Source organism: Astatotilapia calliptera, chromosome 8 (assembly GCF_964374335.1).
Source record: "Astatotilapia calliptera chromosome 8, fAstCal68.1, whole genome shotgun sequence".
Taxonomy (NCBI): domain Eukaryota; kingdom Metazoa; phylum Chordata; class Actinopteri; order Cichliformes; family Cichlidae; genus Astatotilapia; species Astatotilapia calliptera.
This window is the reverse complement of record NC_137429.1, coordinates 6,263,154-6,290,096: the sequence shown is the minus strand read 5'-3', so window position 1 is coordinate 6,290,096 and position 26,943 is coordinate 6,263,154. Positions and strand designations below refer to the sequence as shown.

General features: G+C 38.7%; 1 protein-coding gene and 1 long non-coding RNA gene across 33 annotated transcripts in view; one reads left to right on the top strand and one right to left on the bottom strand.

The window, feature by feature from the left end:
• The window catches only part of LOC113028107 (uncharacterized), a 460,838-nt gene that overhangs the window by 234,340 nt on the left and 199,555 nt on the right, over nucleotides 1-26,943 (bottom strand). The window lies entirely within an intron of this gene.
• The window catches only part of ank3b (ankyrin 3b), a 177,849-nt gene that overhangs the window by 43,167 nt on the left and 107,739 nt on the right, over nucleotides 1-26,943 (top strand). For 30 of the 32 annotated variants that reach the window (XM_080305362.1, XM_080305371.1, XM_080305360.1 and 27 more), the window contains exon 1: nucleotides 9,073-9,910. The exons of the other annotated variants lie outside the window; for them this stretch is intronic. In XM_080305362.1, coding sequence (XP_080161488.1) covers nucleotides 9,794-9,910 — 117 coding nt within the window. In that variant the 5' untranslated portion in view covers nucleotides 9,073-9,793. Of the gene's footprint in view, nucleotides 1-9,072; nucleotides 9,911-26,943 lie in introns of those variants that run through there. 32 annotated transcript variants of the gene reach the window in all.

Genomic DNA, 26,943 nt, shown 5'->3' with positions numbered 1-26,943 from the left:
AAAATTTTTATTTGGATTTACTCAATTAGACCCCTTTTGAAGTTGGTGGCTCTGGGAGCATTTTTATCGCAGTTGCATGCCACTTAGCATGTCTTGGCATAGCAAACTCTTAAGAAGTCTGTAATATTTTATTTGTTCTGATTGCACCGATTAGTAGGTGTCTGTGTGATGCAACCGGTCTACAGTCTATGGATGCACTTTTCTAATCAAACTTGATTGCATTGGCTGAAGTTGTCATCTGTTGTTCAAATAAGGCCACTTCTGGCTCCTTAACGCCAACATAGTGGCTTCCAAAATGTTAAAATTGAGGCTTTGAAATGAGACTCAACAAACCAGTGGGTGGTGGCTATGTCCATCTATTCTATTCAGTCTATGGTTGATGCAACATTTACGGAGCAATATTCTTCACCGATTCTCAGTCTAGTTCCATTCTTGAAGCTCTCTTCCATGTCCTGGCTCTTTAACTTGTAAATGTTTAAATGTTTTTAGTTGCCTTCTGGTTTGAGTTAAAAAACAAAACAGCAGTCAGAGATTCAGGTGACAGCTCTTAGTGGGGTCATTTATGTTTTCATTCAGTATCTGTTATATGCAAATACTATATTTAACTGTTAAGAAATTTATGGTTAAGTACAAATAAAGTGCATAGTACAGTATGTAATACTATTAATAAACAATTAAAAAAACAATGACTTGTTATAGTGCTGCAAACATTTATAAGAAACTCAAGGCTTTTATTAAAGTCTTTAAGTTTTAGTTTTTTTATAACTAGTTATAGATTTTCAAGAATATTAATATAGCAATAAATTGTATTATAAGGGATTTCTTATGATAACAAACACTTTGTAAATACATACCTTTTAATTAAGTTCTATCTAAAGCTTTACCAAAACTGATGCAATGCAGTTGCTGGCCTCACCACATGTAAAACAAGTCAACTGGTCAGTTGGTTGCACTGTCTCCTCAAACATGAGGGCTCACATAACAAACAAAGCATCTGCGCCAAAGGTCATTCGAGAAGCAGGAGATCTGGGTTCAAATGTGAATTTTTGGTCTGCTTTGACATTTAAAAAGAGGTTTTGCTACAGTGGTAATGGAGGTCCGAGAAAAGGTGGATGTATGATGGCTACTATTACATGCATCTTCCTTTATGAACTCAACTGTGCTGCTAATGGATGTTTTTTTTTTATGGGCTGTCTGGACCAGCCACACCCAAAACCCCCTTGCCTCCAAATGTGATCTAATCTGCCTGACTGCTGCTGCAGACTCCAAGCATCATCCAACAGCTACTTTAACATTGCAGAGCGTATTATGTTGTTATATGTATCCTTATCTAGTTTAGGTCCATTTGCAATGTACTGTGTCGGATATCTGCGTTGTCAGTGTGGAGAGGGTGGAAGGAATAAAGCGTGTGTGTGTGCGTGAGGAAGAGAGAGATTTGCAGAGAGTATCAGACAGAGTGAAGAAACAGCCGGGGGAGACAGAGGCCATGTGATGTCAAAACAATAAGTGTACTTCTTAGACATGACAGTTGAGAGTCACTGCAAGAGCTATGATGTGTCATTTATTTGTGTATTTAGTAGAGACCAACAACTGCTTGGATTTGCAATATTAACAGCCGTATTTACAAATTTTTATATATCGGTGCAAACCAGAAATTTATCGGTCTTTAAATGTAATATAGTAATATTTATTATTGCATGATAAAAGTAGATCAGAGTATAATAATTACTGCACAATAAACCAGATTTTTGGCCGTGAATTTACTCACACAGACTTAAATATTCCCAGCAGTTTACAGATTATGAAGGCAGCACTTGCTGTTTAAAGTCACCTAAAGACTGCCAGGGAAAAATCTCCACAGGATTTCTGACTCCAGCTTCACTATCTCCAACTTTGACTGATGTTTGATGTTATTCTTGTGTTTGTACTGCAACTGTGTCATTGAAAGATGTTTCATGCCTAAGTCACAGAGCCTTAGAAACCATTCAGTAACATCCTGGCAACCACAGGTTGCTAGATAAAAATGTGTATTCTCCAACTGGTCTGAGAGTGACTGCTGGGGGTTGCTGGCTGTCGCAAAGAGAGTGCTTTACCAAAACCCTCTTATCGTAGCTTTGGTCAATAGCAGATTGTTGTAGTTTGCAGGAAAAATGCCCTCTTGTCTGCAAACACTGGCCAACTTCTTGCTAAGCAGTAGTCAAACCTGGAAAAAGCGCAAACTTTTGGTTCTTGTTTATGCTTTGTATGTATGGTGTACAGCAAACAACAATTCTGAATGACTTTCCATTAGGACCACATCCCCTCCACAAAAGTTACAGAAAGAAAGTTCCTACAGAAGGTTCTTGTATTTTATTTAAAATAAAGAATTGGATAGCTTACAGTATGAAGACTTTGTCTAAAATAAGTGTGGCCGAGCAGTTATCTGAGATGTCACGTGCATCTAAATGATGTTATTTTTTATAAAACCCTGACTTCACGCCTAAATCCACTCAGATGTCGATGATGTGCCAAGTAAGATGGTCTCTTACCTTTGACCTCTGCATTTTGTTTTTTAAATTAATTAAATGCCATGCAATATTTAAGTCAGGATTCAGCAGCAGCAGCTCAAGGCCTTATAGTCTTCTCTGATTGGTCAAGGTTTCCATTTATACCTTTTTTCATGTCCCTTGGTGTGTGAATTTTCAGTGTTTTCTGCATCTTTGACAAACTCAGATGCAGGCAGATACTGGTTGGACCAGTGCAGGAGTGCCACTTATTAACAATAGGACATCCGGCTCTCCTGTTGTTAGCGATGAGGCTTGTCAGTCAGCAGATATCCTGGCTTTTAACACAAGTGGAGTTCAGTATTGTTTACAAGATATAAATCACTATAATTCTAAGACTGGAGTACCTGAACTAATAAAAAAAAAAGAAAAGAAAAAAGAAAAAACTGTGAAGAAAATATGCTACTGCGGCGGGACATTCTTGTTTTATTGAGGCTCAAATTGGTATATTTGCTTTATCCTGCACTGGTAACATACATTTTTCACATTGGCAGCTTATATTTGTGGCTGTGGTATTGTGGTTTGGGGAATTCAGTAATCTGCTTATGGTGTTGTTTGTGTTATATGCTTGCTTTCTTCTGCAAACTAGGATTAAGAGTTAAGAAGTGCATGAATCAGCGATATTAAACTTGAAATATCATTGTTACTGGAGTTGTAATGATTCCTGTTTCTGGCAAGTGGAATTTGGAGTCACAGTGAGGTTGCATATCGAGTTAAAGATTTACTGCATCAAGTTTGATGTCCTTTCTTCAAACAGGATATTGTATCAGGACATAACTCAGGGCAAATGAGTGCTGTATTATAGAGACACTTAAATTTAATGAACAAGGTGGAGAGTTGTGCTCCAAATGGATTAAGGATACCACTCGGGATTATTTAGCGAGTCCCTGAAACTCCATGAGGTATATGTACACTAATGGAACATCAAATTATCTGATGCTTTTGTCTTGCTCTTGTAATCCTCACCCACCTGGTGCTCTGGTGGAGGCTGAAACAAACTCTGAATGACTTTAATCTATGTTCAGTGCCTAAACACTTTCCTCAGTTTCCTCTGGTTTGTGAGCAGGTGAAAAAGAGCATGTTTTCTGTTCTGACGTCCTTGCCTATGTTAAGCTCTATGAAGGAATGTTGCATTAAAAAACACCAAAACAGGAAAAACAAGCGAATCAGCTCGATAAAACCGGACATATTCATGCGGATGATAATTTGAGTGCTGTGAAGAGTCATTATCGACAGGTCCTTGCTCTTTATTTTATTTAAAACTAACTGATAATTAAACTAAATTTGACTTTTCAAGTCATTTTCACATTTTACATATACAGGGACTGAATTAGGTTGTTCGTGAATGCCACTCAAACTTCTAAATATTGTATTTTGAACAAGCCCGCAGGAAGATATTTTTATCTGTGCTATGCTGCCCCCAAGTGATCAGAAGTGCAACTGATAGTATACAAAACCTTTATATTGCCAAATCTTTCAAAAGCCCAGCTCTCATGTTTGGATTACAGTCATATATGTGCACATTCCCTCGTGGTGACAGGAAACAGTCTCTGTGAATTTAATGTCTGCAAATTTGCTTCCACCGCGTAACTAAAGCTGTGCAGGGACCTGGCTGTATGAAATTGATTTGCCAATAGAGGGAGCCAAACACCACAGTTATTATCTGTGGGCGTCATTGTTAACGACACTAAACAGCTTGCAATCCATTCATTTTGCTTTCTCGTTCATTTTGTGCACCAGGATGGATGTGTCCTGTTTTTTATGAAAGCAGATATGAAATTATTGCAGGTAAACTTTTTTTTTTGTGCACAAACGTACATGAATACAAAGGCACTCTGACTGCTGTTTTGTTGGCTTTTACTGCCGATCCCTGAACAATTAGACCCAAACATATAAAATACTGTCTAGAATGTTTGTGCAGATGAAACATGAGTGTTTGTTTTCTCCTTGATAGTTTGATGAGCTCTTCCTTTCTTTGCAAATGCTTCTTTGCAAATGATCAACCCAGGGAACAAAGTAGCATGTGCCCATGTAAGTTGTAGAATTTTAAGGATTCTTATTCTGTTTTTTTTGTTTGTTTGTTTTTTGTTTTTTTCCATTTTTCTGATGCATTATTAGATGATGAAATGGGTTATAATTCATACATATTCATATGGATAATAGTTGTTGTTTGTGGACAATTTTATCTTGGGGAATTCTCTGGTTTTCCCTCAGGTCCATACTGTGATCATCTGCTATATTGGTTTCTACCCTGTAATGCACACTCCTCCAAGACTTCATTAACTGCAGTTTCATGTGTATGTGTGCTGAGTAGTTTGCTGCAGGCAATGGTTAGATCAGCAGCATAGGGACAGAAAGATTGATAAAAGAAAAACATCAGAGATAGGCTGAAAGGAAAGGAGGAGACGATGAAAGAGTAAAAAGGGGGGAAAATGCAGTTGGCTGGCATGTTTGCTGCTGACCCACATTTGGAATCATGACATTTTTCCTGAGTGTGCTATTTCCTCTGTGAGTAGGCTGAAAGAAAGTCTGAAAGAAGGGTAATTTCACTGCAAAGACACTGCCAGAGACTGCAAGCAACTTACAAACACCCTTGTCTTTTTTAAAGAATAGTTTTAAACATCTGATCCGTGTACAGAGAAATCACCTGCTGTTAATCCCAGTTTCACAACAGACAAAGGGACTGTAAGGTCCAGTAATTCTAATTCATAAGCTCCTTTTACAGATGGAGATAATGAAGGATTAGTCCAATAAATCCTGATGTCACTGACTGACTGATGACTTATTATGGTGCAGTAACTAGAGTTTAGGATGTGATTAGCTTGAGTGGAATTTTTGAATGTGGAACATTTTCCTTCTGATTTTAAGGTTGTTTAAATATGTATCATGATAGTTGAGGGGACTGAAAAACAGTAAATGAATGGATTGACTGGGAGTCAGCATTGTTGATGCATTCCCAAATTGCATATGCGTTCAGTCCTATGCTATAACCTTTGACCTGTTGTATTGGAACAGCTTTAGTAAGCAGCCCTGCACGAGACAATTGCCAAACTGGCTGAGTCCAATTCCCTCTAGTTATTGCACAATTGTAATTTAATGTTTCACAGCTAGTATTTGTACAGTATAACCTTTTGTGACATTCATTATCTATCTATCATTATCTTTTAAAATATTGCCATTTAGTAGCAGTGCAAATAATAAAATACTCACTTGTAACATGTCTGTGAAATATTCAAATTCAGATTAAAGTGCAACTAGATTTACAGGAAACCGCTGATCAGTATTCACACAGTGTTATCGTCCCAGGCTAAGGAAAAGAAAAGTTGCCAGAATTTTGGTTGACTGGCCAGGTCATGTTCTGTGTGTGTGTGGATACATTGACGGGGGTTGGACAAATATAAGGATAAAAAATAGTGCATTGTTTATTTGCAGTTTATACATCAGAAACTGTACAAAGAATTGCATTTTTCAGCCATAGTTTTGAGAGATCTACAGACAGTGATAATAGCAAACACTGAAAGTATGGCAAAGTCTGGCTGTTGCTGATTGTGTCTTTGCTTGGCATTGAAGAGCTATTTTAGCTGCTTTTACTGGGAAAACTGTTTCCTTCATCAGTCAGTTGTTATTACTGGAAGATTAGCAAGCTTTCTTTACAGTAGCTATGCACATAGGCACCATTTGCAACTGAGTGATGGTGTCATGTTTGTCCATTCACTCACTGGCTTGTAGCCAGAGGCAATATCTGGGGCACAAGCTGTAGTGCAGCTTAGCTGTTGTGTCTGCATAGATATACCACACTAAACACCCAATTATGATATTAACACCTTTCCCATGGTGTTATCTTCAGTCACACTGCATACAGTTAATAAAATTATGTCTTGCTCATTATGTCTTGCCAATCAAAATCATAAAAAACATTATTGGGCCTAATTATAGCTTAGAAATATAGAAAGAAAAGGATATAAAACAGAAGATAGATGTTATATGAAAAAAGATGCTGGTTGTTCATATGAAACATTCTCTCCTCTCCCCTTTGTTATTGTCTGTTTGTAGGTAGGACCACCCTTTGAAAAGCAGCAAAAAATACAGCGTTCTCATATCCCAGGCAACCAATAGCCAGGCTCCTTTGCTCTCACATGTTCTTACCATAGACCATCCCCCCGCCCATGTTGTTAATATTCAAAGGCTGCAGTATCCAGAAATGAGCTCATAGCAGGACTCATCACACACATCCTGGAAACCCCAAATAAGAAATGAAAAGATTTAGAAATGCATTTATGACATGGTCTTTCTGACTTTACACACTGACTGTGAGGTATATACGGAAATATGAATGATCGTCATTTAAGGAGATGTGGTGGCTTGTTGCTCATTACTCTTATCACCTCAGGAAACAAACTGGATCTCTGCTTCTCATTAATTTTATGCTGGTTGGTAATGCTTCCTTGAAAGTAGTTGCCTCTAAGGTCTTGTTATTCCATATCTGATTATTTTAATTTAAAATGAATATGTATCTCAATAGTATCCCAGTAATTGATCTGTTGGTCTGAACATGTCTGCATATACGTTTTTCATTTAGTTCTACATTTGATGTCAAAATGTTTGCGATTTACCAGGCTGTCATTTTTAACATAATGGAATTACACAGTATGTTACAGTAAGTTTCTTTCATTAATTCAATATTCAATATTTTCTCAGTGTTCTGAGTATGATGCTGAAATGTTTTGTGTGAAATCTCAATGCATGCACCATTGCCGGTAATACAATGCCAGCAATATAATACAAGTTACCTTTGCGTAAGCAATGCTAACTAATCTGAATTTCCTCGCAGCATGTGACACATTTTAAAGACATCCCACATATTTTATTAATGAGCAGCCTCCATAAAAAGATCAACATATAAGCCATCCTGTTTTAGTGTATACCAGGATACCAACATTTCCTAGTTACCACTGAACAAAAAGTACAGCGGAAGCCAGTGGAAAACACGGCCAACAGGGGGCGACGTCGAAAAAAGTCAGACAGTGTAGAAATAAACGACTGACATCAGCTAAACTAAATGTTCCAAAACATAGTATGCTGTAAAGTCGAGACACACATCCCCACGAGAACTAAATGATCTAAAGGCAATCTGTGATGTGCATTATCCAATATTTATTGTTATGAATGTCTATATATCAGGAATATGGCGTTCTGCTTTAATAGGCACAAAATACTTCAAAAAGAAGAAAAATTTATTAAGCAAGGCTAAATGTGAGTGTGAATGCATGCTGTGTTTGAATCACTCTGTTCCAGGATTTGTTTGTGTAGGGTTTCGATATCTTCATATCATCATGACAACAAAAATCCAGTTTCTCAGCTAGCACAGGTCCTCACCCAGATAGGACAAAATCAATTCACCAATTTGAGATTGAAGAGAGCTGGATATTCTGATCTAAAATCCATGGTAGCAGAGCCAGCCCAAGCTTTGATGGGGTCTTAAGCACAATTTCATTTGGGGTCCCTGCCCACGTTTAATCCCATCACTATCCACTGACCTCAGCACTGCCAATATTATCTGTATATTGCCATGGATGCTCATTTGTGCATTATATATCGAGCACAGCCATTATCATGGCTTATGAGTGTAATGTAATTATTCCTAGAAAAATACCTTTATCCTGTGTTTTCTTTTCTTTTCAGACCAGAGCGATAAATCCTTTTTGAGACATATTTATCAAAATATTCCACTGTCTTGTGTATGATTACTGTATTACTATATAAGTATACATTTATCAAATGTCTGGTGTGACATTTCAGGTGCTCTTGGGGGCTCCCGCCAGCTGCTTAGTCGGCTTATGCCTCAGGCTGGCTCTACATGACACAATAAGATTTAGCTCAACTTTCAAAATAAAAGCTTCACTTCACTACTTCAGTTGCAGGTTAGCACTGTATTCTCGCATTAAAAAGCAATGGCAACATAAGTCACAAAATATACTTAGCTGTTATTATAACCTACCAAAGAATACTAAGTGTGTGGGTTTATATGTACAGTGCACCTTTATGCTGAATGGTTTGTCAAAAGCTAAGTTAAACATTATTATTGTAGCTTTGTATTAGATTGATCTCTGCGTAATACTTTATGATTCAGACAGTTAAACTCTGATTAAACAAAACGTGGTAATGTATTCAACTGCCCTTGTTTTCATATGTAAAGGAAATAAAATGAGGATCAAGATGGCAAAGATGCTGAAGTTTCGTAACCAGAGCGTCATGGCTGCAGACCTCTGCACGGTGTGATATGCTGGACTCCCATTGTGTGTTTGTACTGTATGTACCCTGCATGGAGTCTCATCTTCCTTTCTCTCTTTATCGCTCAGCCATAGCCAGCTGGTACTAAGCAGAGGTATTCATCCATCCCTACTCCCTCCTTTTTTGTGCTGTCCCAGCTGCTCTCTCTACCTCTCTCTCTCTCTGCCCCCTCCTTTTGCACCCCTCCCTCCTCTTCCTCCCCCTCCTTCTCCTTCTCCTATCTAAACCTCCTTTCCTCTGTCATTTCCCTGCTGTTCATGTGTCCCGGCGAGGCGTTGCGGACCGTGTGTGTGTGCACATAGAGGATGGCTCAGTGCTCAGGTGCAGGCAGCAGACTTTGGGAACCAGTCAAGCAGGCAACAGGACCAGACTTTACACCCAGACAGAGCTTTTTGCTGGGCTGAGGGCTGGAGATTGAGCCCCCTTTTTGGACCTCCATCCCTGAAGCTCTCTTAATCTACCTGTAACTAAGCTTTCATTTATACACTATTCATTAACAAGAGGACCATTTCAACTGTGTGTGGATCCTAAATGTTTAAAGGAAATTCTTCTTCTTTTTGTATTTGTTATAATTTGGCACTCATTTACACTGTGAGCTCTGAGTGGAAGCAGCTGTCTTGTCAGCCGTGGATTTTGCAGAGGTGAAAGAGAGGAGTATGTCCTGTCTGTGCCATGCCCCAAACTGGACCTCAGTGGATAGCTGCTGAGGGAAATAAGGCACAAAAGAGAGAGCCAAATCTTTAAAACGAGGACAGGAAAGTCCTCAGACAATCTCCCTCTCACACACCTGTGAGGGCTCACTCTCTGACAAAAGAACAGCCGAGAAGAGGAGGAACAAAAAGATAATTAGGAGCCAAGAAGATAAGGCTAAAGGGGAGACTTTGGGTCCAGACTCCCTTCCTTCATTCATCCCTCCTTTTTCAGTTCCCACCTGTGTGGATTAATTGGGCTGGAGAACCATGGCGCATGCCGCTTCGCAGCTGAAGAAAAAGGCGGACGAGAACCTCGCTGCAGAGGAAGAGAAGGAGAAGGAGAGGAAGAAGTCAAGGAAACGGTCTCGCGAACCAAAGAAAAAGGTAGAGAAAGACAAGGAGGGAAGGATGAGTTTAGAGGGATAAAATTGGTCTTAGTAAGAGGGAAAGTAAAGGAGGAATGAGAGCTGACACACAGGAGGAAAGAGAAATGTTTGAGATGTGGTGGTCTAGTGAAGGCTAGGTGCTTCTCTTTTGTCACGATGCAGCCTCCCATCACACACATGCACACACATAATCATGCATGCACGTACGAGACACTCAGCGGGATAAGAGGGGTGGTCCCAGAGGGAATACTGTGGGGGGTGAGTGGGGGAAAAAAGACAAAGATGGATGTGCAGGGAGCATGGGCAGAGAAGAAAGGAGAAGATAACAGGAATCAGCTACAGAGAACAGACTGGGATTTCAGGCAGCTGTGTCAGCTGCTGTTATGTTTTAAGTGACTTAAATTCACTGGTTTGGTGGCTTTGTTGTAAAGAAAACAATATTTTGAAAATACATAAAAAAGGTACCACTTATAGGGACACACATACTTTAAATCTTCCTCTCTTTAAGGAACTTTTTCAGAAGAAAACATAATGTCCCGTTTTATGCCATCACACCACACATTCAACCTCCTGTTCGACTGTGACGTGAGAGGTGTGGGACTTTGGGGGAGAAACGTGTACCCCAGCCAAAAGCGTCAGCAGTCACACCCTGCGGTTAGGTGTGGGCTGTCTGTCTGTGTGCGCCTGTACATAAGTCATTGTGCAAGGACGAAGTTAAGACGAAATCACTGACACACAAAAGCACCTAGAAGATGATCAATAGGTCTGACTTGAAATCAATAAATATTCCTCACTGCATTGACAGCTTCACTTTGTAAACTATCAGTCTTTTAGCTGAAGTTGGACATCAGCGTCAGGTCCAGTGTTTGAATCCCCTTGACAACTTGCGCGTATGTGCTTATTTGTCCAAATGCATCTTTGTTTGTGCTTAAAATGCTTCCCGTTTGCTCTTGCGTGCACATGCTGACATTTGGGCTTTTGTGTTTGTACACATTGACCAGCCCGAGGCTATAATTAGTTCAGGGTTAGCCACCTGTCACAGAGAGTCAGTACCCCTGACCTCATTAACATCAAGGTCAAAATGGACATCACTTCCTTGGCCTACAGGAAGTCAGCTAGATGTGAGTTAGCTGTGCTCTCGTGGTGATTTTATTAATTTATTCATTGGCAATTAAGCTTTTATGAGAAGACATGGTGTAGGAATTAAAAAATAATAACTTAAATATAAGAAGTCCATTCCTACATCTGCCACTAAATCATTTTCATAACAGATGTTTGCCCATATGTGCTTAAAATTCTTTACATAATTCCAAAGAGTAGTCTCAGAGGAAAATCTTGCCTTAAAACAACCTAAGACATCGGATGCAGACTCTGCTGTTTTAGGGAATCTTTCAACTCGAAAAAATTGCGTAGACCAGACTAACTTTCATATGGCTATAGGAACCCTTCACTTCTCTTGTCCACTTTGAGCAAAATTGATCGGTTCATTGGAACAATTTTCTGTGCAGTGTCTTATGTTGGGTTTTGTGAGTTGAAAAAATAGGACGTAAAATCTGTCTTTCTTTCAGTTTAAGTGGAGAAAATCCTTGAAATTAAGCAACAGATCAGATTGTGAATGCCACCTTAAATCAACTGTATTCTTTTTCGTTTTTATATCCACTCATCCTAATGGAAATGATAGGATGAGTGAATGCTGCAACTAATGGCTATTTTAATTATTTATATATTTTGCAGCTGGAGAAAATGGATTCACAAACTCCAGGAACAAACAATATAAATCAAATGTGTGTTTTATACAGTAACTTAACTAAAAAATTAAATGTCAGTACGCTTTGCAAAAATGTCAAAGTTGTCAAGTAATCAGTTAAGCAAATAATACTTTCAACTCAAAAGTGAAACATTCAAACAGTCTGAAATGACACTAGTGCCGTTTGGTCAGTTTTAATTATAGTTGGGCATGGGTGTCTCTCTGAAGTGTTGTACAATTTTCTTTCTTTCTTTCTGTGCAGTGTGTTGGCATCTGATAAGCCTTCAAACCCATTGATCTATTTCTCCAGCTGTTTTTCCTGGGTTATATATTTCTTGTGAAATTGTTCTTTTCTTGGAAACCTGACTAAACCTGTGAAACACTGATTTTTTTTTTTTTTTTATCAACCCAGACCATGGTCTTTTTCTTAACCCAAGTAGTTTGGTACCTAAACACATTTCTTCTCACCACTTCTTATCTCCCCCAAGAGGACTTTACTTTTTGTGTCCATGAACACTTATGAATAGATAGGTTTTTCTATGTATACAGAAAGAGAAAAGTAGTGTCCCTGAAGAAATATCAACAACATGAATGCCACAAGAATGTTGTATAGATGTATTTTTTCAAAGAAGTTTAAAACCATGGGAATGTATTTATTTTATTTGCCAGGTTGGAGTCATTCTTTTGAGAAGCAGTAATGATCATTGGCTACGTAGAAGGGCAAATGCAGCAGTTAATGATGTGCCATAAAAACACTGCATGATAATGGGGATTCATCAGGAAGCTGAAAGAGCTGAATTTGAGTCGGTTTGGTCACAGGTTTATGGTTTTACTATAAGGCAACAAGTAATGTTGATGTAGTATAATGTGTGTATTCTGACGTCAGCAGTTTCCCGGTGTTTGTGGCATAACCTTGTCATGGGGATATCAGCTATCACTGGCTCACTCAAGGTAAATCTATAACCCCGTCTGCCCAGGGCTAATTCTTGGCACCAGGGAGCAAAAAATATCTTCTCCCTCCTCGGCTCACATCGCCACAGTTATCTTTAACTCTCCTCACTTTACTTGATCTCTCTCTTTTCTCGTCATCTCTCTCATACTGTATGCCTGAAATGGCTCTTCAATGTTGATTAAATAACACACTTCCATTTTCGATCATAAAAGAACAGCTAATTATAAAGAGTATCAGTATCATTGTTGGCTGTATGTTAAATGGGTCACTGGAGTCACAGCATAATCTACCACTAAGGATATTTAGCTGCTTCCCATTTGCAGTATAATAGATGGATGTAATAATGGTGATGTCTTGATGTTTTAGATGTAGATGTGACACGTAAGGGTTGAGCTGGAGCTTGTGAGAAAATTCATGGGCTTAGTCAGAAGGAACAGAATGAACAGGGAAGTAATTTTTTAGGTCAGGGTCAAGGCTTCCTTAGACTTCTGTAGAGCAAAAAATCTTTTTGCAACACCCTTTAGCCTACTTACTTTAATCCTGCACAAAATGCAGTTGGCTTTTGTGTTGGCTTCACTTTTCAATCATGGAAACCACGTCCATCTTTTATATCATCTGTTTTGCCACCAAACACTTGAATTATTTTCATGGCTCTACATAAACTTTCCAGCACTTAAACCAATTTGCTTATTGCCCTTTGCTTTCCACCCTTGACTGATCACACTGGTTGCCTAGGTAACCCTGTAGCATACAGTATTTACCAGCCATTTAATAGCAATTAATTGTATCCTTCACTTCATTGATCATTTAAGTTGCTCACATTGAAGTTAACAAAAGTTTAACCTGAGACCTGGTCACTTTACACCACCAGTGCTCCCAAGTGGCTGAATGTCATTGACTTTCATTAGTCTCTTCTTACCATGTTGCTACTAGTCACTTCCTGTGGACAAGCCTTAAGGGTTGCTCTTCAAAATATATATGTGTGTATATATATATATATATATATATATATATATATATATATATATATATATATATATATATATATATATATATATATATATATATATATATATATATATATATATATATATATGTAAAAATACTTTAAAACTCTTGAGTAATTTTCATTTTATACAGCTGGTAATTTAGAAAAGTACTTTACTGGGCAAGTACTGCCTGTCTTGCTTGATCGGCTGGAACACCACTGATCCCAACCTACAATACGTTTGTTTTGTTTGTTTGTTTTTTCAGTATGAAAATTAAAAATATAAGTGTTTGTTAGTAATGTTAGAATTAAACTTTCTGATAGTACTTTTTTTAACCTCATTATGCAGTGAATCATATTTTAAAAATATGATTCACTTCTTGACCAAGATATTACACGAGAAGATTAATACCACTATTAAATTATTTAGTTTAGTTATGACACAAATAGAGATGTCAGTTTGGCATTTTAAATCAAGCTATGTGCTTTGTAAGCTCACTCATGACTTATTTGTATTGCTTGCAGTTTTCCTTTTGCCACATTTTTTTAAATAGTAGTCAAGATTGCACGAAATCTTTTTAACTCTTACTTTGTTTTTTAAGTTGCTTCAGTAATGCATACAGAGCTTATAGATCTTCACTGTCCAACACTGTTGATGGTATGGATGTTACCAGAAACTGGAAAATAGAAGTCATGCATTAAGAGTTCCACTGAGATCAGTGCACTGAAGAGCCACCATTAATGCTATTAGATGCAAGCTCCAGACAAACATGAAGCCACTCAGTGCTTTCAAGCCGGATTACATGAACAAGTTGCATCTCTTGTAGCAATAAAGTCAGCATGCTTTTCAGATTGGTCAGCTGGCTGGTAAACTGACTGGCTGAGTGGCACACTATGGTTAGCCTGATTGATTTATACATTAAGAGGCTGTTGGATCGTGTGTGACTGATTAATGCTCTGCTGTGTATTTGCTTTGTCAATAGTCTGACTGACTGACTGACTGACTGACTTAGCACAGCTAAAACTACACGTCACTGTCTTTAGCTCATGGTGGTGGAGTTTTCCTATGTTGGAAGCATAATGGACTAATAATACAATTTTTTTTTTTTTGTTGAGAAAGTAATTTTTGTGATGCCTTCCAGAGTAGCAAAAGACTAAAACCACTGTGTGGAATAAGATGGGCTTCAAGCCAGATTGAAAACACTACACTTAGTGAGAATTGTTGGCATTACTTATTCATCTCCTGGTTATTTCCTTTATTATTTTGGACACTGTGCTTTTAGTGATTGTGTTACTCCAGTTTGTGGCGGCTTTACTTGACCCCTGCCTTGTCCTCAGACTTGAAAGTCAAACAGAGAGTCGGCAGGATACATTTAAATTCTTACCATGTATTACGTGTTTTAAGTCTCGCATGAGTTTGAAGTGTATTTAATTATGACTCATAATCAAATTTAGGGAGTAAACATGATTAAAAGGGCAGGGGGAAAGTGTGATGTCTAAATAATCTATAGATCTATAGATAATACTAGATAAACAGATCAAATAAGAACGATTCAGTTTAAAAAATGGACGGTATAGACTTTTCAGTTAGCAACTTTATCAAGTCAATGGTTTTAATTGTTTAGTCATTTGGTTTTACTACTGGAAGTGTCTGGAGAAATATCCAATTTTGCGTCAGCATCAGTGTTAATTATTTAGTATTTTAGCATGCTAGTTTCATATGAAGATGCCAAACATAGTAAGCTTTATACCTACAAAATATCAGCATTTTTAAGTTGTCATAACATGATGTTCAACACCTTCTTACTCCTCGATCATTGTACACTTAGTGAGGAATTCCTTCTTTTCATAATTTAATCAAGAGAAACTCCATAGCTTCACTTTCCAGCATGCTGGACGCCGGGATAGATTTTATTGTCAACCAACTGCAAGGGCCTGGGAAGGATCACGGTTATCGGTCAAGTGTTTCGTGCCCACAAATTAGAATTTCGTGCGCACGTTATACCTATTTCGTGCCCTCGAAATAGTATTTTGTGGGCACAAATAAGTATTTCGTGGGCACGTTATACCCATTTCGTGCCCATGAAGTAGTATTTTGTGGCCACAATTTATTTATTTTTTGGACCATGTCATCAGAGGGGCTCCGTAGAAAACAGAAGTCACAAGACCTAAAACTGTTTGATTGGGTTTAGAAAAACACCATATTTTGAGTAAAAATAGAACAGAAATGAAGTTCTCCTATCTGCAACACCTTTCTCTACTTCTTTAATACGGCCTTTGTGTACTATGTGTATCTTGTGACTGAGGATACCGTAGCACTTTTCTCATGGCACAGTTTTTGTATATTGAGGGATTTTTATGGAGCTCTTTGGATCCTTCAACACTTTTAGAAATAGCTAAGGAAGCAGCATCACACTGGCATTGTGATCTCTTTGGGTCCTGACCCAGCATCAGTATGTGATGAGTAGTGTGTCTGGCATGCTGATACAGAGGGAGTATGGACCAAACTGCTAGCATGGCTATACACTGATATGAAACAAATGTAAAAGCAAATAAAGATATACTGGACTATCTGAGAGGATGAACCTGTATTAAACTGAATATATGGATTGAAGAGAATGAAATCCAACAAAGGTCTCATACAGGGAGCACTGAGCTCTCTATTATTTCAAAGTGAGACAAGAATTAGCAAGGGGGATGGGGGGGGGGGGGGGGGAGGCTGGAAAGACGCTGCCTCTTCTGAGGTTTATTTTTGGGAAGGACTCGATTCTGGCGTCTTTTTTTTTTTATCTGCTGCCGCTTCTCTCCTCAACTCTGCTCTCCCCCTACCCATCCGGCTTTATCTTTCTCTCTCTCCCTCTTTTTTTAACCACTCTCCATCAATGCCCTGCCTCCCTCCCTGCATGTCTGTCAGCTGGCAGAAGGCTGTATTGTTCTGCCACACTTCTGCTTCTGGGACTGGGGGTTGGAAGCAGGACACACAAACACACACACAGACACACACACACACACACACATGCAGAGATCCCCTGTGACCATGCATTGTACCACATTAATCCCCCGACACTTATTTAAGCCAAGATTCATGTCAGAAGCCTGCTCTTCTTTCCTGCTCTTCCACCAGCGTGTTTATATCTCTTTGTCCTCCACTCCATTATACCCGCTGCCCATTAAAATATTCAGTCCTTGCATTTCTCTTTGTTGTCTGTCTTTTCTGAGCACACATGCTTGTATTTTTTATTGTTTGCATGTTGGAAGGTTTGCATGAAAGAGGACAGAATTTTTTGCTTACATTAGTTCCAAGTAAACTTTGTATTTTGGGCTGTTTTTATGACTATTAAGGATACCGGGATTAGCAGTGGGGGAAGGGGACATGCATTTTCACACTTTCACCATGCGAAACCAATTTAATCTTCTCCCCAATTGATCAATCAATCAATGTGATGGCCAATCTGCCACATTGTCCCTAAGGCATATGGTGATGCGCCAGTGAAACAGAAACACAAGATGAAACAAATATTATAAATGTATCATATTTAGAGCTGCAATATTTAGCTGATTTTATTGGTGAGTGGTCTAAAAACTATCTGCAAACATTTGTTACTGATTAATGGTTTAGATATATATTTTGAGTGGATACCCCCAAAAATGTCTGTTTTCATCGCTGAATGTTTTTCCTATATCTATTTAATATTGTTAACAGAATACCTTCAGACAAAAACTAAACACAATATTGACATTAGTGGCAAAAGGGGCATGCATTGCAACTATGGGATGTCAGTGAATTAAGTTCAAATAAATGTAAATTCAAATATTAAATAATATTTTAATATTACAGAAGTCCAAAAATATTTTAATATCAGCAAAGCTAAAGCAAAATGTCAAATTCAGATTCACATACGAAATGCACTAATGAATACGTAAAGAATAGCAAATATTAGATGATATTAAAGTTGCTCAGTATAACAGTTTAAGTTTTAGTAGAGAGTAAAAAAAACTGTGTTTGTGTATGAGGAGAGTGGTGACAATTCAGGGTTATACAAACTGCTAATAATGCACCAGTTTTCTAGGCGATTTCACAATTTTTTTTAATCACGGTGACCTACCAGTGTTGATTTTCTTTCTAAGAACTATAACTGATACCATATGCAAAGAAAAAATCAACTTTTCTTTTTCTATTATTATATTTAATAAAGGAGTAAAGTACAGTTGTTAGCTTCTTCAAGCTGGGCATGTTCAGCTGGATGACGGTGATTTAAGTGTCTTATTTAGGTTTGTTGTTACGTATGAGTTTTTGGGGGGTGGTTCCCTTATTGTTTTGTGTCTTCCTCATTTACAGTGAGAGTGTGAGTATCTATTTCCCCGCATCGCTGTGTGCGTGTTGTGGATGCATGAAACAGACTGGTTTATAATCGGTAATGTCTGAGACTGATCGGTTGGTCACTGGTTTGGGCTGAGCAGCCTGACAATTCATCGTTTGTCGTTCCAGTCCCTGGCCTATCAAGTAGTGCATCTCTAGTGTTAACACAAGAGAACAGATGCTCCTTTTCTATACAGATGTGCTGCAGTGTAAAGAATTAATGCATGTGATATGAAAGAGTTCCTGTATCTGTCCAATCAGTTTGTTACCAACTTTTCTTTGCTGTCTCTCAAGTAAGTGGTGCAGAGGGTAGTGAGAACTATCCATAATGCATAACAGTTTGTTCAGTGAACAGTTTGCAGCCTTCCTAATTAATTTATTCAGTTTGTTGGTGTCACCAGCTCCAATGCAGCCCTCCCCTCCAGAAGACCACAACATAGCACGCTGCGCTCCCCACAACAGGAGATCTCTACTTCCTTAAGAAACACAGCCTGCCAATCTACTTCTTATACGTACCCACTGTGTTCATCTCCCAGTTGAGCCTGTTGTTGAAGGTGCACACCCAAGTACTTGTTCTCGTCCACCACATCAACACGCTATCCTAGGATAGGCAGCCCTGATATGAGCTAAAATTACTCTGACATGGGCAAGTAATTAAATCTCATCTTTGAGGCAAGTTACTGTCAGCTACAAAGCAATGCACTTCAAGTAAAAGTGATATTTTTATACACTGTGTCACCAGCTTTTCATGTTTGTTGTTGGGGAAGGGCAGGTAGGTTGCTGAAAACAGCAGCCTGCTCTGGCTATAACAAAGCTGATACATACCGTATGATGAATACATAGTATTGCTGCAGTCCATTTAGCCAAAATAATGATGATTAGTGCAGCTTTGGCGGTTGCTAATTTTACAAAATAATTCCTACTGTGAGGCGCTGATTGGGCTGCAGCGAGCTATCACTCTATTATCTTTCTTGACAGCCAGAGAAGGAAAACTAACAGTGACTCACTAAAAGATCTATTAAATGGTTTCATCTCAGAGCTGTCAACATGAAACCCACTCCACTCATTTCTCTTCATGCTGTCTGATTGTTGCAGGGGTTTTTATCACCACTTAGAGAAACTCAGTTATCAAGCTAAAACAAAAAGAACCCAAACTTTTTTTTTATGTCATCAGAAGAATGCAAAGTCATTTGTATGATAACATCAAGATTTAAAAAGCCACATGTGAGCATTTACAAGCTGCAGCAGCAGATGCCAGCAATGTAGAATCTGATGGGACGGAGCAGAGATAACAGAAAAGGAGTAACTTAACTGAGGAGAGAGCATTATGAATAATAGAAGGACTCCTCTACAGAGCTGAGCAGAAATACAGCTGGAGTAGAGATGTGAAAGGAAAGTAATAAGATAAAGGAACGTTAAAGGAGAAGAAAGTATGTGCGAACTGTAGAGATTGCAAACACCTGTGTATAGGAAGGAAAGTTGTATGAAAGGTTACATGTCACCATATTATGCCATTCTTGTGGCACCAGGATATTATGTTCACTTTAACATGGCTGTGAAGGGGGTTGCTGTGCCAGAGGATTGGTGCAGAGCCTCTCAAGCATTGTGATTGGTGGACCAGGAAGGCAAGAAAGGGTTGTTGGGGATGCGGGGGAGAGGTGATGCATAACACAAAAAGGCAAGAGGAAGAGAAAAATATATATGATGAAACAAATTGAAAAGATGCGGGAATTAGAAAAAGCTTACTGAGTGAGATTGAGTTAGATCAAGGAGAGCTACTGATGAAGTAGCAGGGAAAAGTAGGGAAGTGGAGAGTAGGCAGAGTGAGGGCGAAAGAATGACAGGGAAGATGAGGATGTTGTTAGTTAGGTCTTTTATCCTCCCTTCCTCCGCTTCCCTGCAGCCCTGTTCTCTCTTCTCTCCTCTGCAGTGGAAGATCGACACCAAGAACTGGGACAGTCCATTCATTTAGCACACACACACACACACACACACACACACGCATACACGCATACATGCACGAACACGCAGTTGCGTTTCAACAGATTTAGCTCATCTTGTCTTCTCATTTAACCGAACCCTTCATTATTGTTGCTTTTCCATTTCTACACACAGATTAGTGCTTAGCACAGAGACAGCATAATGCAGTAAATTGAATTAATTTGACTAAAACATATTTATATCCATGTAACTTTTACAGGCAGGGTTGCTGTGCAATCGGAATCTTTGTAGAGGTGTTTTGCAATTCCTGTTGTTCATATTAAGAATGTTGGAGAAACTTTTTTCTCTATGTACAACAGAAGCTGCTTTTCTTTCTCCACTTTTTGTCTCTATAGTTTTGAGATATTTTGATCTTTGAATGCTAAGCTTCTGGGGCAGGTATTGGTTAACAGGTCTATTATAGAGAACGGTGACTACATTGTATAGTCCGTAAAACCAAAAGAATGAGCTGAAAAATCATTAAAAATGCACACAGAGCTGAGGAGGAAGGGAAAGTCTGGTGGAAAGGAGAAGCAAGTGATTTATTTGAAGGTTTGGATTGAGATATCTATGTTATCTATAGTGGTTTGGGGTTGTCAGTGGGGTTTTCCACTCATTCTGCTTGTCAACATGTGCTGGACACAATGTGGCTTGACCCTTGACTGTTTGGTCAGGGACTCAAGTGTGTTAAGAGCAGTTAATGTACTGCAGTCCCAAGCTGCTAGATCTGCACACAAGTGCAGAAGAGTTTATAGATAGTTAAGTTCACTTTATTCTAAATATTCCCAACGGTTCACATTTAAGCTCTAATCATATTACTGTATATAAAAGATGGACATAGTCAGATTTACATCAGCCATGGGTTTGTTAAGTCCTTTCAACTTTTATTTCATGACTGTCTCTGTTTGTTTGTTTTTATTTGGGGGTTTTTTGGTGCTACAAACTGCTAACTAGCTTGGTTATCAATACATGCATATCCTTCATTGCAGAGACACAGTTTGTACTTAGAAGCTACTTGATCAAATGCAAATAATAGAATATCAACAACACTAAAAACTTGACCAAGAGATTCAAAATCTATCTGTCAATCAAAGCTGCCACGCCCAGAGTAATATTGTTAGTACTAGTTTATTTTCACTTGAAACGTGGGCATTTTAACATGGCAGTCTATGGGGATGTGAGGCCTCAAGTGGCCACTGTAGGTACTGCAGTTTTGGCACGTGTTGGCATGTGCCAAGCACCAACCTCAGAGACCAGTTTCAGCTTGGTTTCAGTGGTAAAAAAAAAAAGATACTGTTTATTATATTTACCACACTCTTCCCAGAAAGGTGTCATCCCCGTGCAGCCCTGCAATTCCTGGACAGAATAAATGCTGAAGAGCTGGTAATCAATATGTATTTTTTTTTTTTAGAAATACAGTTATGTTGTAAAAGAATTACAGAGGGTGTTATATGGTGGAAATCAGTGGCAAAGATATCAAAAAGTAGATTTGTTATTAGGGAGTTTCTAGATTATCTGAAATGGGTACGAAATCACAGGATACTTTCATGTTTCAAGGCTGTGTGTGCTCTCTGTGGGTGAGGTGTCGATGCGTGGCATGGGTCCAGCAGAGAGTCACGACACAGACAGGATGTGGGTCTGTGCGCGTTTGTGGTTGAGAGGGAAAAAAAACTACGCCTGTCTCCTGCCCTCCGCTGTATTCTCCGGGCAAGGCGGACATTTTGAAGGTGAGCGGCAGGAGACCTGTGTGGATCAGACTGGACAGAAACAGTGAGACTGACAGAGGCTTGTACACTTACAGACAGTTCACTGAACGCATTGTTTACCTTCGTGTGTGTGTGGCAGAACAAAGGGGAGGCTTGTCTTGTCTCAGTTAGACAGTATCTGGTAGCGAGAAGTGTGGAGAGGCCGCTGGCACTGGAAACACATGGAACACATTTAAACTTTGATTTAATTCATGCAAAATATTGACCTTGCAATTAACATGACCTGGTATCATTCAGATATCTTGACACAGCAGATGAAATTTATCTTCTGTTTTTAGATAAATGGATTTACAGCTTCTGTCAACCAAGTGCAAAATATTTTCTTTTCTTCCATTTAAGAGTATTCAGCATGTCTTGTTTACATGTGTTTTGTCTTTTGTTAATATAATAATTCGACATGCCTAAACCTGCAAAAAACCTGGAATTGTCTAACATTATTTTAGCACAGAAGGAATCACAGCTAAAAGATCAGCTTGATACCAGAATGTCGGTAAAAAGGATACCAGTCATAGGCCGTGACCTGTTCTGACCAGCCTCCTTCTTCACATGGTTACATGGCCTTTTAAAATTTGCCCAAAATGCACTTTCCCCTTGCAAATGATCAGAAAATACTTATTTTCATTCCTCTACATAATAGACACGAGACAATTAAGCTTTAAAAAGTGCCAAAATTTAAATCACCTCTATATACTGTACTTCAAGGTTTTCTAGCTTGGAAAAAATTCATAGTATGAAGGTAACTTTGCATTAAATAGACCGAAATTATAGTCTAAAAAAACTCTTCTAATTCTGAGTCGGTCATTCTTTGCATCGAATGACCCACCTTTGAATGCGTTGACTGCAAAAACAGAAAAATATTGCACAGTTGTACAGTAGATGCAGTAGATACAGTAGAATATATATAGATGCAGTTGGATTGATGCAAACAATATCAGCAGTAAGTTCACATTCACAACAACATCAAATATATCAGTCTTATTAAAACGAGCTGAGTGAAGTTTGTACAGATGAAACTGTTGAACTGATCAAACTGCAGGCAGCTGAGCAAAACTGATGTGCTAGAAATCCAGATGATCAACCAAAAGCCAGACCTTTAATGGTTCAGGAAATCAAAGTGTAACCAGTTTGGCCTTCATTGGTGAAATACTTCACTTTTAGTCTTTAAGTGCTGTGAGGCGCTGTTGTTGTGCCATATAAATAAAATTGGATTGAATTTTACTCGGGGAAACGTTTGACCGATGAATTATTTGATGGAGCGTTAACTGGTATAACAGCATCTCATCTCTCAGCATGAAGTCATACATCAGAAAATCCCGTGGGTGTTTCATAACAGCAGTGAGCTTTTCATAATCCTTTTTCACTAGGCTAATTTTTCATAGTGTTATTGTCTGCTTTTTGTCAGTGAGCGTTCAGTGAGACAATAGCAGAAGACAAGATGTTTAGTCCCCGGAGGCTGAGGTGAGAAGTCTCTGCTTCTTATTATTTTCATGAAATTTTGAATGCAGCTTTACTGCCTAATCTGCAGCAACTGCAGTGGCAGAGGAGGTGATGTGAGGTTGACGCCCACATCCATCGACTGAGGAGTGAATTATTTTCCTGTGATTCATCTTCAGGGCCATATGAAGATGCAGAAAAATGCAGCAGTATTACACAATATGCACATAGACAGAAGGTGAATAGTGGCAATCTGTCTTGCTCTGTGGTATGACACTCCTCCTCGTCAAACTGTAGATCCGAACATCTGGACACCCAACACAAAATATCCCAGACTGACTTTTAGCACTCATCATTTCCAATGGGATCATTGGTGTAGAGAAACTTTTTATTCAGTTAATTTGATAGAGAGAAAAAAACAATTGTGATCATACTCAGGCAAGTCAGGCGGGAATAACTTATGCGCTAAAAATTATTTTCAGACACACCTGTTCTTATTGCAGCTGTTCACACCGACCGTTCACGCTAACCAGTTTATACGAGGTGAATTGTCCTTGGAGTATGAAAGAATATCTTAAAATTTAAGGAACCTCTCGTTCATGTTTATTTGATCAATCTTTCCAAAAAAGATTCTTGAGATTTTCTTTTCGGATTTTGTAGCAAATTAACACAAAGTGAAGTTGTAACCAAAGTGAAATGATTGGGCTCGAACCGGCAACCTTCCAGTTACAAGACGAACTGCCAACTCTCCGATATATATATCGCCAATATTTCAGTTTATTATGATAGCTGCAGCATGTCATGAGCTTGTTGTACCCATAAGTTCTGGTTTTACTTCAGCCATCCGTGGCTGACAAAGGACGCTTAATTAAAAAAGTGTAGGACATTAAAATGGGAACCACAGCTCGCTGTCTATGAATGATGATGGTCACTTGGCTCGAGACTCAGCAAAGAGAGGAAAAAGCAATGCTGATGTTGAACATTCATCTTAAGTGCCCTATTGATTTACTGAGCAATTTCTTAATTAGCTTTGTGCTCTGTGAGCTGTAAAGCTAAGCTCACCGCTCACATAGTGCTAGTCTCTGTTTACTGAAGTCTTTTATTGTTGAGAATCAAGCTGATAAATAAAAAGCTTGTAATACAAATTTAATCTAAAATACCACAAAATTGATTTGTTTTTTAATGCTTATTCTTTATCAGTCAAACTTTAGATAATAATACCAGAAAAGTGTTACTTAAGTCCATATAAGAATTATCAAATTTTTTTGGACATCTCCCCAGAATCCAAATATTGTGATCATTATCATGCGGATAAATTAGTAAAATTAAAAGAGAAAAACAATAAATCTTAACAGTTAAGAACCTGAAAACCAGTGAAGTTGTATTTGATAAATGGTATAATTATTAGAGTGTAGCTCACAGATTTTCTGTTCAGTGATTCATTAACAAGGTTAAACAAGGGTGGGGGGGGGGGGGGGTAACAATATACAACATATTCAGTTCTAGAATTTATATTCAGTGTTAATTGTAGCTAGGCTCAAACTGTTAATGCTATCTTACTTTAATAGGCAACACTGTTATATGCAAAACTAGGGTGGCACTAGGGTGCGACATGCCTGGATGAATCCTGCTGACTGATTTTGGTTTTCCTCTGAATTATTATGATTTATTGTTACTTGTGTTGCCTGCAGGAGGATTATGACTTATCCAGTTATATATCTGCATCCATTGGACAGAGGGACTCAGAATCTGAAAATTTGTTGACTCTGGTTAGTGATATGTGATACTTTGAGTGTACCCCATAATATACAGAACAGTAAGATGGCAGACTTATATGTATGTAGTTAGTGAAGTCCGACGTCAGGCACAGCCTGCCATGGTAAACATGCTAAACATTGCTTTTTTAATATGCTGATGTTGGCTTTTAGAACTTATGTAACCGAGCACAGCCGCTGCCAAGATGGATCTAACCTCTTAGCCTTGTTAAACTCTAATATCAATATATCCCAAAAATCCAATATCAGTAAAGCTATTTGTATAATGAGGGAAAATTGATGTTGCAAACAGGATTTTGTGTGTGCATGTACAGACAGTGTGATTGTTGACTTGCACAACACACTTACTGCTCATCCCTGCTGATGCATTACGTGCTATGCATGCTGTTGGTCCCGGGCAGATGTTAATTTATTCATGACCAGTGCTCTGTCTCTGTCAGGGAAGATTAGCAGCGAGCAGTGGTACTGTACCTAATCCTATCCTCTCTTTTCTTCATTTTGGACCTTATTGTGTTTGCTTGCTGTCAAGTAAACCATATTGAAATTAACTCTGCTTTAAGGGTGTTTTGGGGAAGGCTAAGAAAACACGACTGACTTCTGTCTGAAGGTGTTTCTATCTCATTTCTTGTTTGTCCTTTCTTCTGAGCAGTCAGTCAGTCTGTCTGCTTCTCAGTGATCATACGCACCCATATAGACGTGCAGGGAGCCTTACATCAGCACAACCCTGTAATCCAGCAGCAGAGCGACGTCATCTTCTGCCATCCAGTGAGAGGAGCGGGGGACGGGTTTGCCAGCCAACTGTAAGGAGACCTAATGAGGCATAGGGCTTCCTGATGCATGGTACATGTGGTTTCAGCCGGCGTTTTAACTTCTTAAAAAGACACTAAAAATATAGCCAATTTGTCATTCAGTCATGGGAATGTGCTTCAGAAGAAGAACAGATGTGGAGTCTGTCACGATGAGCTGCCGTGAAATGTGAAAAGAAATGACAGAAAAGGGGAGTTCAAGAGTTGCTGTGTTTTTATCCTCGTCCATCTGTATCTCAAGTGCTGTGAGAATACAGAGACTGCAGTAGCCAAGCAGCCAATCAGATTGTGGCACTCAGAAGCCAGTCAGAGGCAAGACAACAGACATGCCCAGAAACACACAGGTGCTTTCATCTGCTTATTCTGCGCAGATTTTATAATATACACAATAATGGATGAGACTGTTTATCAAAGAAACACAGTTTTATGTTGCATTCTTATGCAATCAAGACTTTATTAAAAATGACTTTTGCATAAAGTAATAAAAACACATTACAACAAACTGAGATAGGACCTTCTGTTTACATGTTTTACACTCAGAACTGGATTTTTCTTTTACATTTTTTACAAAAACGTTTTTTCTCTCTTGCTGCAGTTGATGTAGTATTACTGAAAGGCCACTAGGGACTGATAGAGGACCTGAAAAATGAGCTTTGTATTTGTGAGACTGTGCACACTGTAATGGTTTAGTTAAAATACTTAACACTTACACTTAAAAGCAGTCTTTTTTGCAAGTGCATACAAATTTTAATGTTATTCTTATAGTTACAAGTTATAGATTTTAAATTCCAACAGGGTTGTAGACTTTTAATCATCAACAAGTTTGGCTTCTGGGTTCAGCTTCTTAATATTTGTTTTTTCTTGAATGGTTCTAAATTGGATATCACAAACTCTACAGCATGTCTGAGTACACTGTTTGGAGACTGGTTGCCTCCTGCCAGACAACCTGCACAGTCACCTTGGGTTCACCTTGCATGCCTCGCCTCACCCAGAGGTTAATGGGAGGATTGCTCAACCTCGGGGTCTCCAGTTGTTTGCTACAACTGCTTGCAATCGGTCACTGAATGCAAAAAATCACCACAAAATCGCCACAATTTTATTTTCTAGCTGGGATCCTATTTTGTGTTCTAGTGTGACTGAAGCACATTCAGCAAAGATATATAGTGCAGAAGAAGATGCTCTACATTTTCACTAGTAGAGCGTCTCCTTCTCTATAATTTACA